General features: G+C 37.3%; 1 protein-coding gene across 5 annotated transcripts in view; it reads left to right on the forward strand.

The window, feature by feature from the left end:
- Positions 1-16,393, forward strand: part of TTBK2 (tau tubulin kinase 2) — a 171,867-nt gene that overhangs the window by 62,253 nt on the left and 93,221 nt on the right. The window contains exon 2 of one of the 5 annotated variants that reach the window (XM_032297738.1): positions 3,830-3,883. The exons of 3 other annotated variants lie outside the window; for them this stretch is intronic. Coding sequence is in view for 1 of the 2 variants with exons in the window: in XM_032297737.1 (XP_032153628.1) it covers positions 10,061-10,070 (10 nt within the window). In the remaining variant the exon portion in view is untranslated. Of the gene's footprint in view, positions 1-3,829; positions 3,884-8,866; positions 10,071-16,393 lie in introns of those variants that run through there. One more of the 5 variants, XM_032297737.1, reaches the window with a different exon arrangement.

The raw sequence follows: 16,393 nt of genomic DNA on the forward strand, positions 1-16,393 counted from the left end.
GGTGCATGGCACTATGCCCAACTAATTTTTTTAAAAAGAATTTTGTAGAGATGGAGTTTTGCTATTTTGCCCAGGCTGGTCTTAAACTCTGGGCCTCATGCAGTCTTCTTGTCTTGGCCTCCAAAAGTGCTGAGAATATAGGCGCGAGGCACTGTATCTGGACCTGGACTTTACATTTTAGAACTGTTTTAGGTTTACACAAAATTGAGTAGAAAATGTAAAGTTCCTGTGTACAGACTCCCTATCCAGTGTTTACTATTATTAACACCTTGCATTCTTGTGATACAGTTGTTACAATTGATGAACCAATATTGATAGTTTTTTTTTTTTTGTCTGTTTGTTTTTGTTTTTGTTTTCTGAGACAGAGTTTCACCCTGTTGCCCAGGCTGGAGTTCGGTGGCCTGATCTTGGCTCACTGCAACCTCCGTCCTCCAGGTTCAAGCAATTCCCCTCCCTCAGCCTCTTGAATACCTAAGATTACACGTGTGTGCCACCACATCCGGCTAATTTTTGTATTTTTAGTAGAGACAGGGTTTTGCCATGTTGGCCAGGCTGGTCTCGAACTCCGACCTCAGGAGATCCGCCTGCCTGGGCCATCCAAAGTGTTGGGATTACAGGTGAGAGCCACCGCACCCGGTCTTAGATTTTTATTAACTGAAGTCTGCAATTTACAGTAGGGGATTCTTTTCTTTCTTTTTCTTTTTTCATAAAAATATATTTTTTAAAGTAGAGACAAGGTCTCACTATGTTGAGAGCTTGAACTCCTGGCCTGAAATGATATCTTTGCCTTGGCCTCCTAAAATAATACCTTTCTTAATAATGTGAACACAATAGTATTAAAATCCTAACAAAATTAACCGTTACTTTATAATACCATCTCATTTATCCAGTAGTTAATTTATCTCATTATCTCAAAAATATCATTTTACAGTTAGCTTTGTTCAAATTAGGATTAATATACAAGGCAGGCACATTACTGTACATTTTGTTGTAATGTCACAGTTTGCTCTTCCCTACTTTTTTTTTCCTTTGCCTTTCCATTTATTTGTTGAAGGAATGAAATTCTTAGTTTGATAAAATAGTCTAAAATCTGGATATGGCTGATTACATCCTTGTGTGTCTTTTAACATGTTGTTCCATCCTTATTTTTTGCGAACTCCTAATTAGATCTAGAGGCTTAATGAGATTCCTGCTGTTATTTTTGGGAAGAATACATCACCTAGATTCATTGTTTTCATTAGGGGTTACAAAACGGTGGTTTTCCTAATTCTCTGATTCCTTCTAAATTCCTTAACTGGCTGGGTGCGGTGGCTCACACCTGTAATCCCGGTACTTTGGGAGGCCGAGGCAGGCATATCACAAGGTCAGGAGTTTGAGACCGGCCTGGCCAACATGGTGAAACCCCATCTCTACTAAAAATGCAAAAATTAGCCAGGTGTGGTGATGCATGCCTGTAATCCCAGCTACTGGGGACGCTGAGGCAGGAGAATTGCTTGAACCCAGGAAGTGTATGTTACAGTGAGCCAAGATCGTGCCACTGTACTCCAGGCCTGGTGACAGAGCAAGACTCCATCTTGGGTGGAAAAAAATAAATAAACAAATAAATAAATAAATAAATAAATTCATTAACTGAAATTATTCTACAGAGTAGAATGTTATTCTATCATTTGTTTCCCCTGAAATATAGTTAGTATAGGAGTTTTCTTCTCTTATTGATCAATTTTCAGAATAATAAGTTGTGCTCTTATATGACCGGTGATTTGTTTTTTGTTTTGATTATCATTATGAACTTAACACTTTTTTCTATATTTTATTTTAAACCATTTAAGTCATTATCCTTTTGAAACTTAAATTTCCTATCTTTGACTAGTAGAAACCCTTTCACATTGGTTTCTGTGTTCTTCTTGTATAACTTCAATATTCTTTGATGTCATCCTTGTTTTTTGGCACAGCAGAGTATTTCAGATTTTCGGTAAACTTTTTGTATGCCATATTCAGAATCAGGAACCCTGTTTCTCCTAGTAAATGTGTTTCCTTATGTTGGGAAACAATTGAGACTACGATATGACCACTAGGGTACTAATTGCTATTGGGCAAACACACTTCTCTCAATACGTTTTAATAAGGACTGTATTTTGCCTTGTTTATTATCTTGTGTACTTTTCAACTTGTGGTGTGGTACTTAAGAAATTTTAAATTTTCAGGAGGCTGAGGCAGGAGAATCACTTGAACCCAAGAGGCCAGAGGTTGCAGTGAGCCAAGATCGTGCCATTGCTCTCCAGCCTGGGTGACAAGAGTGTGAGAATCTGTCTCAAAAATAAATAAATAAATAAATAAATAAATAAATTTGTATTCTCTTTTAAATTGCAGGCCTCTTAAAAGGCAGATATTATGTATATTTAAACTTTTATGCATACTGACAAAATAATAGCACAGCGTTTCTTCATTTCAGTGATAGCATACATTTGTAAATTGATGTGGGAAGATAGGATAACATACCTCTTCCGTTTCTGGTTATTTACTTCATAAACTTTATTGTTGATTTTTTTATGAGTAAGAAAAATAAATTTTGAGGTTCTGGAATAATTTGCCAAAAAGTGCTATAAATACTTGTTGTTACTCACCTTTGGAATGACTAAGGCTCAGAGTCCCAGACCGTGTCATAATAAAGATTCAATTCCTTGTTATAATGGAGGACAGTCCCCTGGATCTTCCAGAAAATTTTCATTTGGTTTAAGGAATTGAGGTTTTTTTTTGTTTTTCTTTTTAAACTCTTGCATATAGTTTGGTCTAATGTTTTAGGAATTCAGAATATTGTAAAATTCCTATTATAGTAAGTCTTCAGTTAAGTCTCAGTAGGTAGTTGGAAACTGCAAAGTGAAACGATGAATACAAAACCAATTCTTTTTCCTCACCAATGTTATGACAAAATGACTTTGAACTCAATAAGGGTTTTTGAGGACCAAATTATGTTACATGTTGTTTTACTGAAAGCACCTCTCAATGACATTAAAAGAGGACTTGCTGTAATTATACTTAATACAGTGTATCGTTTTATCAAAGGAAGTCTTCTTAGGATCTTTAAAAGTCTATACATTGTTTTCTGGCTTCTAATTGGTATGTAAATATTTACTTGAACACAACAAAATCTTTTTCTTTTAAAAGTATTTTGTGGCTCATGCCTATAATCCTAGCACGTTGGGAAGCCAAGGCAGGAGGATCACCTGAGGCCAGGAGTATGAGATCAGCCTGAGCAACATAGTGAGAAACCCTCTCTCTACAAAAAAAAAAAAAAAAAAAAGCCAAGTATCATGATGTGTGCCTGTGAACCCAGCTACGTAGGAGGCCAAGGTGGGAGGATTACTTGAGCCCAGGAGGTCAAGGCTCCAGTGAGCCATAATTATGCCACTGCATTCTAATCTGGGTGACAGAGTGAGACCCTGCGTCTAAGTAAATAAATAAATAAAAATATTCCATAGATCTGATTTGTCATTCTTTTTTTTTTTTTTTGGAGGGGGGATGGAGTCTCAAACTATTGCCCAGGCTGGAGTGCAGTGGTGCCATCTCGGCTCCCTGCAACCTCTACCTCCTGGGTTCATATGATTCTTCTGCCTCAGCCTCCCGAATAGCTGGGATTACAGGCATGCTCATTTATTCTTATGTGTGTTCTCTTCATAGTATGTTCAATCTGATGAAGGTGATTATATTTAAAAATCACTACTTAAGTCAGTGATTGAATAGAAATTGTTTGGCTCTTCTGTCCCATTTTAGCTCCTTACTTTATGCTGTGAGTGATCAGCATTATCTCTTGTACTTTTTCATTTTTCAGTGCACCAACCTGAGTAGAACTGATGTTTTTCTGTTTATTCCCTTGGATGAAAAGGTAATTCATTGAAGGATTATTTAATTATTTTAAATTTTTCTCCTTTATGTCCCCTAAAGTGAGTGGAGGTGCAACTAATACCGAAAAAAAAAATGTAGAATAAATGTCATTGTTTGATAACAAAACAAGCTTGTTCTCAGGTGAGATATTTGGGAATTAATTTGTCTTGCCTCGTATAAACACAGGAAAAGCTACATTTTTCCTTATAGGTCATGAAGAGGAAATGATTTTGTTTTGATTTTCAGGGATTTTTTTCTTTTTTACGCTGAAATGTTGGTCCTGGATTTTATTTTTGCCTTTTAGGCTGCAGAGCACAAGCTGAGAGTTGGGAAGGAGGGTTACTATTACAGGAGAGCAGCTGCACCTGTTAACGCCTTCCCTGCTTGAAGTCTCCAGCTACTGCTGCAAAGTATGACTACTCCTTTTTCCCAGTCATAAGAATAGAAGAAATATGTAATTTGTGGATTAGACTGCTGGTTTATCCAGTATAGAAGACTGAAAATTGCTCCACAGGGACCTTTTGTGGGAGAGCAAAATAGTTACATACTGGGACCTGAAAAATTAGAGATACATCCTTACCCTTCATTATATCCTTTAACCTTATGTAAACATATAATTTACTCTTTTGTTTATTTTATCCTGTGCATTTTTGCTTGTCCTTGCTGATGTTCATTGTTCCATCAAAGGGGGTATGGAGGTCTCTGAGAACTTCACCTGTTGAGTATGTTCATTTTAACATTTTTCTTCTTGGAAGATGTAACATTATCTGTAGGCTTGGGGATTCATTTATTTGTTAATTCTGCTTTTGTTTAGAAAAATGACACATATTATTTTGAGGAGGAGAGGTCTATTTCCTTGAAATGGAATAGAATATATGTGTATTTTCCTAAAAACATATGTACATATTTATGTATGATCTCTATATAAATTGATATATAAATATATAAAGTATATAAAAATATGCTATCTCTATGTATAAATATATAAAGAACATTTAGAATCACATATAACTCAGGAAGCCCCTGAGGTGATTAGAATCAGAGGGTTTAGGGAAGGAGAAGATATTTTACTTTGTCCCTTTATACCCATTATATTGTAATGTAATTAAAAGCTATTTTATGTTGTGAACTTAATGTATACATAGCTGGTAATGGCTGGGCGCTGTGGCCATGCCTATAATCCCAGCACTTTGGGAGGCTGAGGTGGGATCACTTGAGGTCAGGAGTTCGAGACAAGTCTGGCCAACGTAGTGAAACACTGTATCTACTAACAATACAAAAATTAGCTGGATGTGCTGGCGCACACCTGTAGTTCAGATACTTCGGAGGCTGAGCTAGGAGAATTGCTTGAACCCAGGATGTGAATGTTGCAGTGAAACAAGATCGCATCACTGTACTCCAGCCTGGGTGACAGAGTAAAACTTCATTTAATAAAAACAGTTGGTAATATCTTATGTGTGGGGAGATCTATTGTAGTGTTTGAGTGCTAAGGCTATGGTAGAACAGTGCTACTGAATGTTAGACTCATTCATACTTTATCTTGTTTTAATATAATTCATAGATAACTGATAACCAGTTCATGCATAAAGCCTCCTTCCATTTCACTAATAAACCTTTTTAAGAGTGTAAATGGTCACAGTAAGAAACTTAAAAATCAGCACAACAGAATAAAGTGAGAAGTAAGTTTCCTTTAAGCCCCTCACTTTCTTCTCCACGGTTAACCACTTGCTACCAGTTTCCTGTGTATTTTCCCGAAATGTTCTATGCATATTATAATCAGCTCTATGTAATCAGCGTGTAGATATATATACACGCACATATATAAAATCACATGTCTAACATAATATATATAATCTGTTTATATATATGCATATATAAAATCTCCCTTATCCTCCTTCCCCAACAACATATGGAATCAAACTATATATGCTGTTCTTCAACTCAATGTGTCCCTTCAATTCAGTCACTTAGGTTCATTTTCTATTCACATTAATGTTTTGCAGCAAGAGTGATCCTTCAGACATACCAAACAGTTGTTTCACTCCCCAACCTTTGCTAAAAACTGTTCATAGTCTTCTTTTTCTCATATGAAGTACACATACCTTAACATGGCATACAAAACATGGAACTGACCTTTGCCTGCTTCTTCTGCTTCTTTTATAGAAAATGTTGAGCTTATACCCAGAGTGCCGGTCATCCTGAAGTGTTTTCAGTTTCTTAAGGCTTACAGGCTCTCGAACCTGCAAACTGCTTCCTTTTTCTCACACTTTGGATAATACCTGCTTTTTTTTTCTTCTTTTAAAAAACATATAGTAGTCCTAATATTTATAAAAATCCACAGGTAAAACAAGATTCAAAGACATGAAGCAAAGTGCAATTAAGAACTTCACTTTTTTTTGCATACATGTAATGTCCAAAGGTATATATGCTTTTAAAAAAATGTGATTCTGCTAACTTGCTTTTTCCCTCTGCCTCAATAAGATAATTACAGGATTTATTTTTAATTTTTAAAAATCAACGTCATACAAGTAGTTTAAAATAATCAGTTCTACAAAGTTTGTTACCAAAAACTGTAGTCCAGGTTCTGGTTCCAGATAAGATGGCATAAGCACACTTCATGTCTCTCCTACTTGAATGCTACTAAAAACCTGGGCAAAATTCTTAAAGTGGCTATTTGAGGATTCTGAAAAGTAAATTGTAGGGACAGACTGTGGAAGAAGACCAGAATTGAAAGTACCATTGAACCAGCAGTGAGTTTGCCATTTTTTTCTTCCAGTATGCCCCAGCCTGAATTTAATGTATCCTGGAACTTGGAAGTGAGCATTGACATGGACAGAAAATGCATCAAGAGAAGCCTTCTAGTTCTGACTCAAGGAGGAGGAAAGGGGTCTCCTAATGCCCAGAGAAAGCATGGAAATCCTACATCTTTCTCTCTTTTTAAATTTTCTTTATTCTCTTATACCCAGGCCTCAAAACAGTTCTTGATAGTGGCTGCAGTGGCCTTAATGGGGGCAGGCAAGAGCCTAAAATAGAGAGAATTCTTCCTCTCAGATTGGAGGAGCTGTGGTCTGAAAAAAGTTGGGCAAATCCCTAACTGCTTTTTTTCTCCCTCTGCTGTTGCCCTTGCCTGATGTGAGCACAGTCATGGAAAGCACTCTGCAGAGTGCTGTTAATAAAACCCCAGAGTTCTACTGAAAGACTGGAAAAGGGGAGCCCCAGTGAAATGAAAGATTGTAGAAGAGGGAGGAACTTGGGAAACTGACCACCTAAAGTTGCTTGTGGACTCTTGAGCTGACCTCCAAGCTGTGCATGCATAGGTCCGATCCTAAACAGCATATATGGACTTTGAGAATTGAATTATGGAATAGACCACTACCTACATCCCAAACTGGAAATTATGTGGGGTTACTTATGGAACACATTAAATATAACTGCAAAAGTTTTGCAAACTGAACTGTCATTAGAAATACAACCTACAGAAGGCTGGTCAGAACTTGAAGCATGAACTCAACTGGGCCAATTACTGGCTAAAGCAAAAATACCAATATTCATGGTGGGACTTGAATAAGACCTAGAGTCTCATGATATAATATTCAAAATGTCCAGAATACAACCTAGAATCACTCAGCTTAAAAAGAATCGGAAACATCTGAACTCACGTAGAAAAAGATAGAATATAGATACCAATGCCAGGATCATACAGATATTAAAATTATATCAAAGAGACTTTAAATCAGATTAAGACTTTGCTCCAGGAATGAGCAGGAAGACAGACAGTCTTAGCAAGGGAATAGAAGATATTAAGAACAATGAAGTGGAACATTTAGACCCAGGATGTGCAATAACAGACATAAAAAACTCAATGTATTCAATAGCAGAATGGACATGATAGATGAAAGAGTCACTGAACTTGAAAACAGATCAATAGAAATGATCTAACCTGAACAACAAAGGAAAAACATGTAAAAGAATAAATAGAGCCTCAGTGACCTATGAGTAATACCAAAACATCTAACGTTTGTGTCATCAGCAACCCTGAATAAGAAGAGACTGAGTTTGATGCAGCAAAGATATATAAAGAAATAATGACATACAGACTTAAAAGGAGTAAATAAAACTGTTCCTGTTTGTGGATGACATGATTTGTCAATATAGAAAATCCCTATAATCTATAAAAACTTCCTAAAATAAATGAGTTTAGCAAGCGATACAAGATCAGGCCACAAAAAGCAACCATATTTCTGTGTACTAGAAATGAACAATTGAGAACTGAATTTTTAAAAATTTCAATAGCTCTGAAAAAATGAAATATGTAGGTTATAAATGCAACAAAGTATATGCAGGATTTTTATGCTGAAAACTTTATAAAACCCTGATTAAAGAAATACAAGAAGATTTAAATAAATGGAGAGGCATACCATATTCATGAATTGGAAGGTTCACTATAGTAAAGATATTGATTCTCCCCAAATTGATTTATAGATTTAATGAAATAATAATAAAAATCCCAGTAGTACTTTTTGTAGTTATAGAGAAGCTGATTCTGAAGTTAATATTGAAAGGCAAAGGACCTAGAGTAGCAAAAACGATGTTGGAAAAGAAGAATAATGTTGGAAAAAAATTAAACTACATAGAGAATAGACTTTAAATGTTCTTCTCATTAGAAATGTTGTGTTTGACCGGGCGCGGTGGCTCAAGCCTGTAATCCCAGCACTTTGGGAGGCCGAGGCGGGTGGATCACAAGGTCAAGAGATCGAGACCATCCTGGTCAACATGGTGAAACCCCGTCTCTACTAAAAATACAAAAAATTAGCTAGGCATGGTGGCGTGTGCCTGCAATCCCAGCTACTCAGGAGGCTGAGGCAGGAGAATTGCCTGAACCTAGGAGGCGGAGGTTGCGGTGAGCTGAGATCGCGCCATTGCACTCCAGCCTGGGTAACAAGAGTGAAACTCTGTCTCAAAAAAAAAAAAAAAAAAAAGAAATGTTGTGTTTGTGAGGCATGCTGTTAGTTTGATTGAGCCATTCCACAGCGTATACATGTCTTCAAAGCATCGTTTATACAATAAATATATATAATTTCAGTCAATTAAAAAATGCATAGTGAGATCACCATCTCTACAAACTAATTAAAAAAAAAAAAAAAAGGCTCAACGTGGTGGTACATGCCTATAGTCCTCTGCTGTTTGGGAGGCTGAAATGGGAGGATTGCCAGAGTCCAGGAGTTTGAGTGCACTATGATTGTGCCACAGTACTACAACCTAGGTGACAGAGTGAGATCCTGTCTAAAAATATAAAATATAAGCAAAAAAAAAGAAAAATCAAACTATATGATTTTAAAACTTAGTACAGAACTAGGATAATCAAGGCAGTGGTATTGGCAAAGGCATAGACATATAGATCAAATGAAATAAAATAGTTTTTGGACATAGGCTAACCCATACAAAGAAGGCCAATAAAATCTACAAAGTTGCAAAGGCCATTCAGTGGAAAATGAACAGTCTTGGTGTTGGAACTATTGGGCATCCTTATAAAAAAATAATGAACCTCTGCCTAAACCACACACATACAAAAATTTACTTAATGTGTATCACTCATCTGAATGTGAGAGATAAAGCTGTAAAACTTATAGAAGAAAACATGGAGAAGATCTTTGTAACTTGAGTTTAGGCAAGAAGCTTGTCAGATGACAACAAAAGCATGATTCATAAAATAAAAAGATTGATAATTTGGATTTCATTAGGTTAAAAACTTTGCTTGCAAAAGACATTATGAAGAAAATGAAAGACAAGTTACAAGGTGGAAGAAAAATATTTGCAAATCACCTGTAAAGGACTTATTTTCAGAATACATAAAGCACTCTGAAAACTCAACAATAAGATAACAGTTTAATTAAAAATATTTAATAAGCTTTTACAGGTACTTAAAAGAAGAAATAGAGTGTAAAATGAGTTCATGAGATGTTTAACATAACTAAACATTAGGAGAATGCACAGTGAGATACCACTGCACACCATTAGAATGGCTTAAACTGTGCTTCTGACTGACTGGCTGCTGATTGGGGCTCCCTTGATCCCCCCCTCCGCCTTGGGTTTGATTAATGTGCTAGAATGACTCACAGAACTCAGGGAAATATGTTTACATATTGCAAAGGATACAGATGAACAGCTGGATGAAGAGATGGATAAGGGTAAGATATTGGGGAGTTGGGGGAAGCTTCTGTGCCCTCTCTGGGTAGGCCACCCTCCCAGCGCTTCCACTCATTCAGCAAACCAGAAGCTCATAAATCTCATTGTTCAAGAGTCTTTATAGAGGTTAATCTCTACCCTTTCCACTCACGTTTCTTTGAAGTTGGTGGGTAAGACTGAAAGTTCCAGCCCTCTCTTAGTCTTTCTGGTGACTGGTCCCATCTGATTATACAGGGGCTTCCCACAGTTATGTGACTAACATAAACTCAGGTGTTATCAAAAGAGTCATAAATAACAAAAGATATTTCTATCACTCAGAAAATTCCACAGATTTTAGAAACTAGGTAACAAGTAGGAGGGACAGAGACTAAATTTATTTCATATTATAGTTGGCTGTTCCTGTCAGTGAGTTCCACATCCATGCATTCCACATTTGTGGATGCAGTCAACCACAGATTGAAAATCTTAGGAAAATGGCCGGGCACAGTGGCTCACACCTGTAATCTCAGCACTTTGGGAGGCTGACGTGGGTGGATTATTTGAGATCAGGAGTTCGAGACCAGCCTGCCCTCATGGTGAAACTCTGTCTCTACTAAAAATACAAAAATCAGCCAGGCATGGTGGTACATGCCTGTAATCCCCACTTCTTGGGAGGCTGAAGCACGAGAATTCTTTGAACCGGGGAGGTGGAGGTTGCAGTGAGATGAGATTGCACCACTGCACTCCAGCCTGGGTGACAGAACAAGACTTTGTCTCAAAAAAATATATATATATTGCCTCTGTACTAAACATATAGACTTTTTTTTCTATTATTTTTTACTAAACAATCAATATGGCAACTATTTACAGAACATTTACGTTGTAGTAGGTATCATAAGTAATCTGGAGATTATTTAAAATATAGTCATGCATCACACAACAGCATTTTGTTCAGTGACAGTGGTCCCATGAGATTATAATACTGTGTTTTTAGTGTACAGCACATAAATACTTACCATTGTGTTATAACTGTCTACAGTATGTAGTACAGTGACATGTCACACAGGTTTGTAGCCTAGGAGCAATAGGCTATACCATATAGCCTAGGCATATAGTAGCCTATACCATCTAGGTTTTTGTAAGCACACCCTGTGATGTTCGCACAGTGACTGAATCACCCAAGGATGCATTTCTCAGAATATGTTCCTATTGTTAAGTGAAGCCTGACTGTATATGGGAGGTGTGCATAGATTATGTGGAAATAGTACCCATTTTTTTCCTCTTTTTTTTTTTTTTCGAGAGAGTCTCCCTCTGTTGCCTAGACTGGAGTGCAATGGGGCGATGTCTGCTCACTGCAACCTCCGCCTTCTAGGTTCAAGTGATTCTTTTGCCTCAGCCTCCCAGGTAGCTGGAATTACAGGCACCTCCCACCACGTCCAACTAATTTTTGTACTTTTAGTAGAGACAGGGTTTCACAGGGTTGGCCAGGCTGGTCTCAAACTCCTGACCACAGGTGATCCACCCACCTCAGCCTCTCAAAGTGCTGGGATTACAGGCGTGAGCCACTGCGCCCACCAAGTACCCCTTTTTATATCAGAGATTTGAGCATTGGTTGACTTTGGTATCCAAGGAAGGTCTTGAAACCAGTCCCTCATGGATACCAAGGGACAATTGTATACCACAGTGGCATATAAAGTTTTAGTACACTTTTCTTGTGTCCTCATATTCCCCACCTTAGCCCACTTTCACTCTTATCAAGCCCCCTAGCCTGTTAACTCTATTAGTTATCTATCACATGTACTTAAATCCTTTATGATTTTGTGGGTGACCCTTCTTTTAGAATACTCTTCTCATAAATATGTAAAATCTAGTGATTTAATGTGCATGTGAAGTCTCATGAGCCCAATTTTTGAATCTTCTTTATATCTATAGCAGTTTATAATTTAGAACTCATACTGTATTACATTTTTTTGTTTACATATCTTGACTGTGAACTCTTTGAGGACATGGATCTTACTTAATTTATCTTGTATTTCTAGTGCCTAGTTTAGTACTTGGCATATAATAGGTCGTCATTTTTTTGTTCTGTCACAGTTTTTTTTTCCCCTTTTAAATAATTATTGACAAGATGTTACTGGAGTTGAAAATCTGTTTTTGTCATTTCCAGGCATACTGGTTAAGAGCAAAGGCTCTGGAATTAAACTGCTTCATCATGTTCTGGTTTTAATTTTGGACAAAGTAACCTCCCTAAGCCTCTATTTCCGTATTTGAAAAATGGAGAATATAATAATACTTGTATTATTGGCAGGATTAAATGCATGTAGCATGCTTAGTATAGAGCCTGGCATAAGATGCTTGCATATTGTGTGTGCATATTATGCTTGCTTATTTATTTATTTAGTTATTTTGAGACAGGGTCTCACTCTGTCACCCAGGCAGGAGTCAGTGGCATGATCACTGCTCACTGCAGCCTTGACCTCCCAGGCTCAGCCACGAGCCTTCCACCGCAGCTTCCTGAATAGTTGGAACTATAGGCATGTGTCCCCACACCTGGCTAATTTTTGTGTTTGTTGTAGGGATTGGGCCTTGCCATGTTGTCCAGGATGGTAACTTCTGGACTCGAGCAATCCTTCACCTCAGCTTTCCAAAGTGTTAGGATTATAGGCATGAGCCAGTGCATCTGGCCCATATTATGCACATTTTATTAGCTATTATTACTTCTATTCATTTATTTATACATATTGATTGAGCATTTAACCACAAAACCCAGTCTTTACTGGGTATTTTGCCAGGTACTGTTACAGCCTAGCAAGTTCTTCTTGCCTGCTGCACAGAAAAAGCATATCCCTACACATAGGCCAAGCTGTGAGATGGTTGTTGCAGCAGAGAGTTTAATAATTGCAGTGTGGCTCAGTGACGATGATGTGTGATATTTCTCAAATCTTCCTTCCCAAGAATTTGGCGAGTAGGGTTTTTGAGGATAGGTTGGTAGTCAGGGGGATAGGGAATGGGCACTGCTGATTGGTTGAGTTGGGGATGAAATCACAGGAATATTTAAACTGTCTTCATGTGCTGAGTCATTTCCTGGGTGAAGGACACCTGGGTGGTGTCAGTTGGTCCACTGCAAAGTCTGAAAAATACCTGAAACACCAGTCTTAGGTTTCACAATAGCAATGTTATCAGTAGGGGCAATTGAGAAGTTGCAAATCTTATAACCACCAGCTGGTGATTCCTGAGTAGTAGGCAGTTACAAAAAGGCAAATTAGGAAACAATGACTAGTTATTATTAACTATACCTAAACCTTAACAGAATTCAGATCCCTACCATAATTCTGTTTGTGGTCTTTCATTAGTTTTACAATGGCGGTTTCTGTCCCCAAAGAGTTAATTTTGAGAAAGGGCTTTTATCATCCTTGCTTTAAAGTTGGAACTGTAAACTAAGTTCCTCCCATAGTCAGCTTGGCCTGTGTGTCAGGATGAGCAAAAGCAGTTAGCTTATGAGGTTAAAAGCAAGATGGAGTCAGCTATGTTAGATGTCTCTCACTGTTACAGTTTTTGCAAAAGTGTTTTCAGTACCAGAACAAGATAGATAAGGTCCCTGTACTCATGGAGTGATACTTCACTGTGTAGTTATTATAAAAGTTTTAACACTTGCTATAAGTGGTAGTGAAGAATTACTGTTCCAATTTAATTGAAGTTCCTTTGTGCTTCCAAAAATTTGTATATTTTTATTGAACTAACTTTATTTAGTAGTTTCATTATTTGCATATATGTGTAAAATTGAAGAGCAGTAACATACTATGCCATGAAGTATGAGATAAGAACTCATAAAAGCAATGAAGATGTACTTATGAATCCTAGAATATTTGCTGCTGGCTTTGTGTTTTGATTATTCAGTAAATGGATCTACAGTTTATTTAATTTCTACATTTTTTTCTTTTTAAAAGTAAGGTGGTTTTAGTATGAAGATAAATTTTGTTTTGGTATAACTTTGGAGTTCAATTTTAAAAGAAACATTCTAACAGGAGTTGGATTTAATATGATCTGTTCCACAGTGGGTAGGTCAGTGCAAACTTGCCTCAAGTCTAAGGAAGCTGAGAAGCCAAAGACAGTGGCTGAAATATCCAGTTCCTCAGAGAGAAATATTTGAGTCTTAGAAGCAGCAGCCATGTCTATGGCTCAGGCAGTAGCAAGACAAGATGGTGGATTCCCACACTATTGTCACCCACACCCAGGGCTTAAATACCGTATGTATCCCCTTGAGGTATACGTGCTTCAAGGGGGATGTGTAGGACAATTGAAGTATAATTATGTCAAGGTTTTTTTTTTTTTTTTTTTTTTTTTTTTTTTTTATAAGAGCAGGATTTGTGGTAAGTATGTGCTCTTACACAAGGAACAGTAGATAAACTGGACCTCTTAGAGGCTTTCCTGGAACTGGGGTTAATTGAAAGTCAATATGGCAGATTAGTATCCAAGATGGAGTTGTTTTGGCCTCCACATGGTGTTTTACTTTTAGATAATTGAAATGTCTTACTAGAGATACTGTATTTAAATGTTACATGATAGAAAAGGAGAGTCTTAGGGAATGGGTAATACAAGGAAAACACTATGTAACTTATTTTTTATTGTGTCTTTGAAGCTGAGGACAAGAGTAAGTTGCTAATTGACCATCATTTTATCCTTTCATTCTTATGACAGGATAGATAATAGATAACACAGTTTTGCAAATATATGTAAAATATTTTAAGTGGTCAACATGTACTGTGTACACTACCCCTGGCCAAGAATATTTCTTTTAAAATTGTATTCTCCATTGTACCCATTCTTGCTAGCTTATAACTCCCTTTTTAAACAAAAACATAGAGAATGAAAAAGCAATGTTGTAACTGATAGATAACACAGGTGTGAAAAAATGAGTCTTTTTTTTTTTTTTTTTTTAAGGGAAGGGGTCTTGCTATGTTGCCCAGGCTGGTCTCAAACTCCTGGCGTCAAGCAATCCTCCCACCTTAGCCTCCCAAGTAGCTGGGATTATAGGTGAAGCCACTGCACCTGGCTTTGCTGAGTCTTAGTCATATTTATATTTGAAGTCAGTTAGGTGGCAAATTTTTTTTCTGAGTGTTTCATCAGTCTGCCAAATCTTCATCTTCAAGCTTTGGCCTGTTACTGTTCCTTACTTTCAAGCAAGCTCCTTCAAAGGCTGTCTGCCCTCATATTTCATATTCCATTTACTCTTTAACCCATTATAAACTGGCTTCTGCCCCTTGACTCACTAATGACTTCCTGTTTATATTAGTACTTCTCAGCCTTTCTGTATACTTGTCAGTGTGCACTTCCATCTTCATGAAATGTTCTTCTCCCTTGGTTTTGTGTGATACCCCTCTCTCGGTTTCCTCCAATCTTTCAGGCTATTGCTCTATTTCCTTGAGGGACTTTCGTTTTCCCTCATGCTTTGAATGTTGGATTTTCTAGAGTGGGCATGTTGGATCACGCCTATAATCCCAGCACTTTGGGAGGTTGAGGTGGGAGGATTGCTTGAGCCCAGAGTTTGACACCAGCCTTGGTAAGATAATGAGACCCTGTCTTAAAAATAATAATAATGTTACATTTTCCAAATTATGTGCTTAAGCTTCTTCTTATATTTTATTCTTTCACTTGTCAATCTTCCATCTGTTGTCCATGAACTAATGGTTCCTTACTAATGCATCTGGAGCTCTGCCTTTTGGTCTCCGCAGCAGGCCTGAACTTACAATGTCTACTGAACTCAATTGATTGTCCTCAAAGTCAGCATTTTAATATTCCTTAAAATCTATACAACCTACTGTATTCTCTTACTTTGGTACAACTTTTCACTTAATTTTACCAATTCTAGTAAAAAACTCCATCTTTAGTATCGGTCAGATTTATTTTTTTTTATCTTTCTCTAATCCCCGTATTCTTTCTCCTGGCTATTGTAACTGTCCCCAGAGTGAGCTTCTCCACTAGACTCCCGTTTGTAGTCTGCTCTCCTTATTACCACCACAGTGTTTAGTATGTTATTCTTTATCTTAAAATCTTTTTGTTACTTCTCATTACCCTGCAGTAGTTTTCAAATATCTATCCATGCCCTACCTGCTTTAGGATCATTTAAAGAACCTTTTTTTTTTTTTTTTTTTGGGATGGAGTCTTGCTCTGTTGCCCAGGCTAAGGTGCAATGGTGCAGTCTCGGCTCACTGCAACCTCAGCCTCCTGGGTTCAAGTGATTCTCCTGCCTCAGCCTCCCAAGTAGCTGGGATTATAGGCACCAGCCACCATGCCCAGCTAATTTTTATATTTTTAGTAGAAACTGTGTTTCACCATCTTGGCCAGT

This window comes from Sapajus apella, unplaced genomic scaffold, assembly GCF_009761245.1.
Source record: "Sapajus apella isolate SASKATOON/1434 unplaced genomic scaffold, GSC_monkey_1.0 scaffold37, whole genome shotgun sequence".
NCBI classification, from domain to species: Eukaryota; Metazoa; Chordata; class Mammalia; order Primates; family Cebidae; genus Sapajus; species Sapajus apella.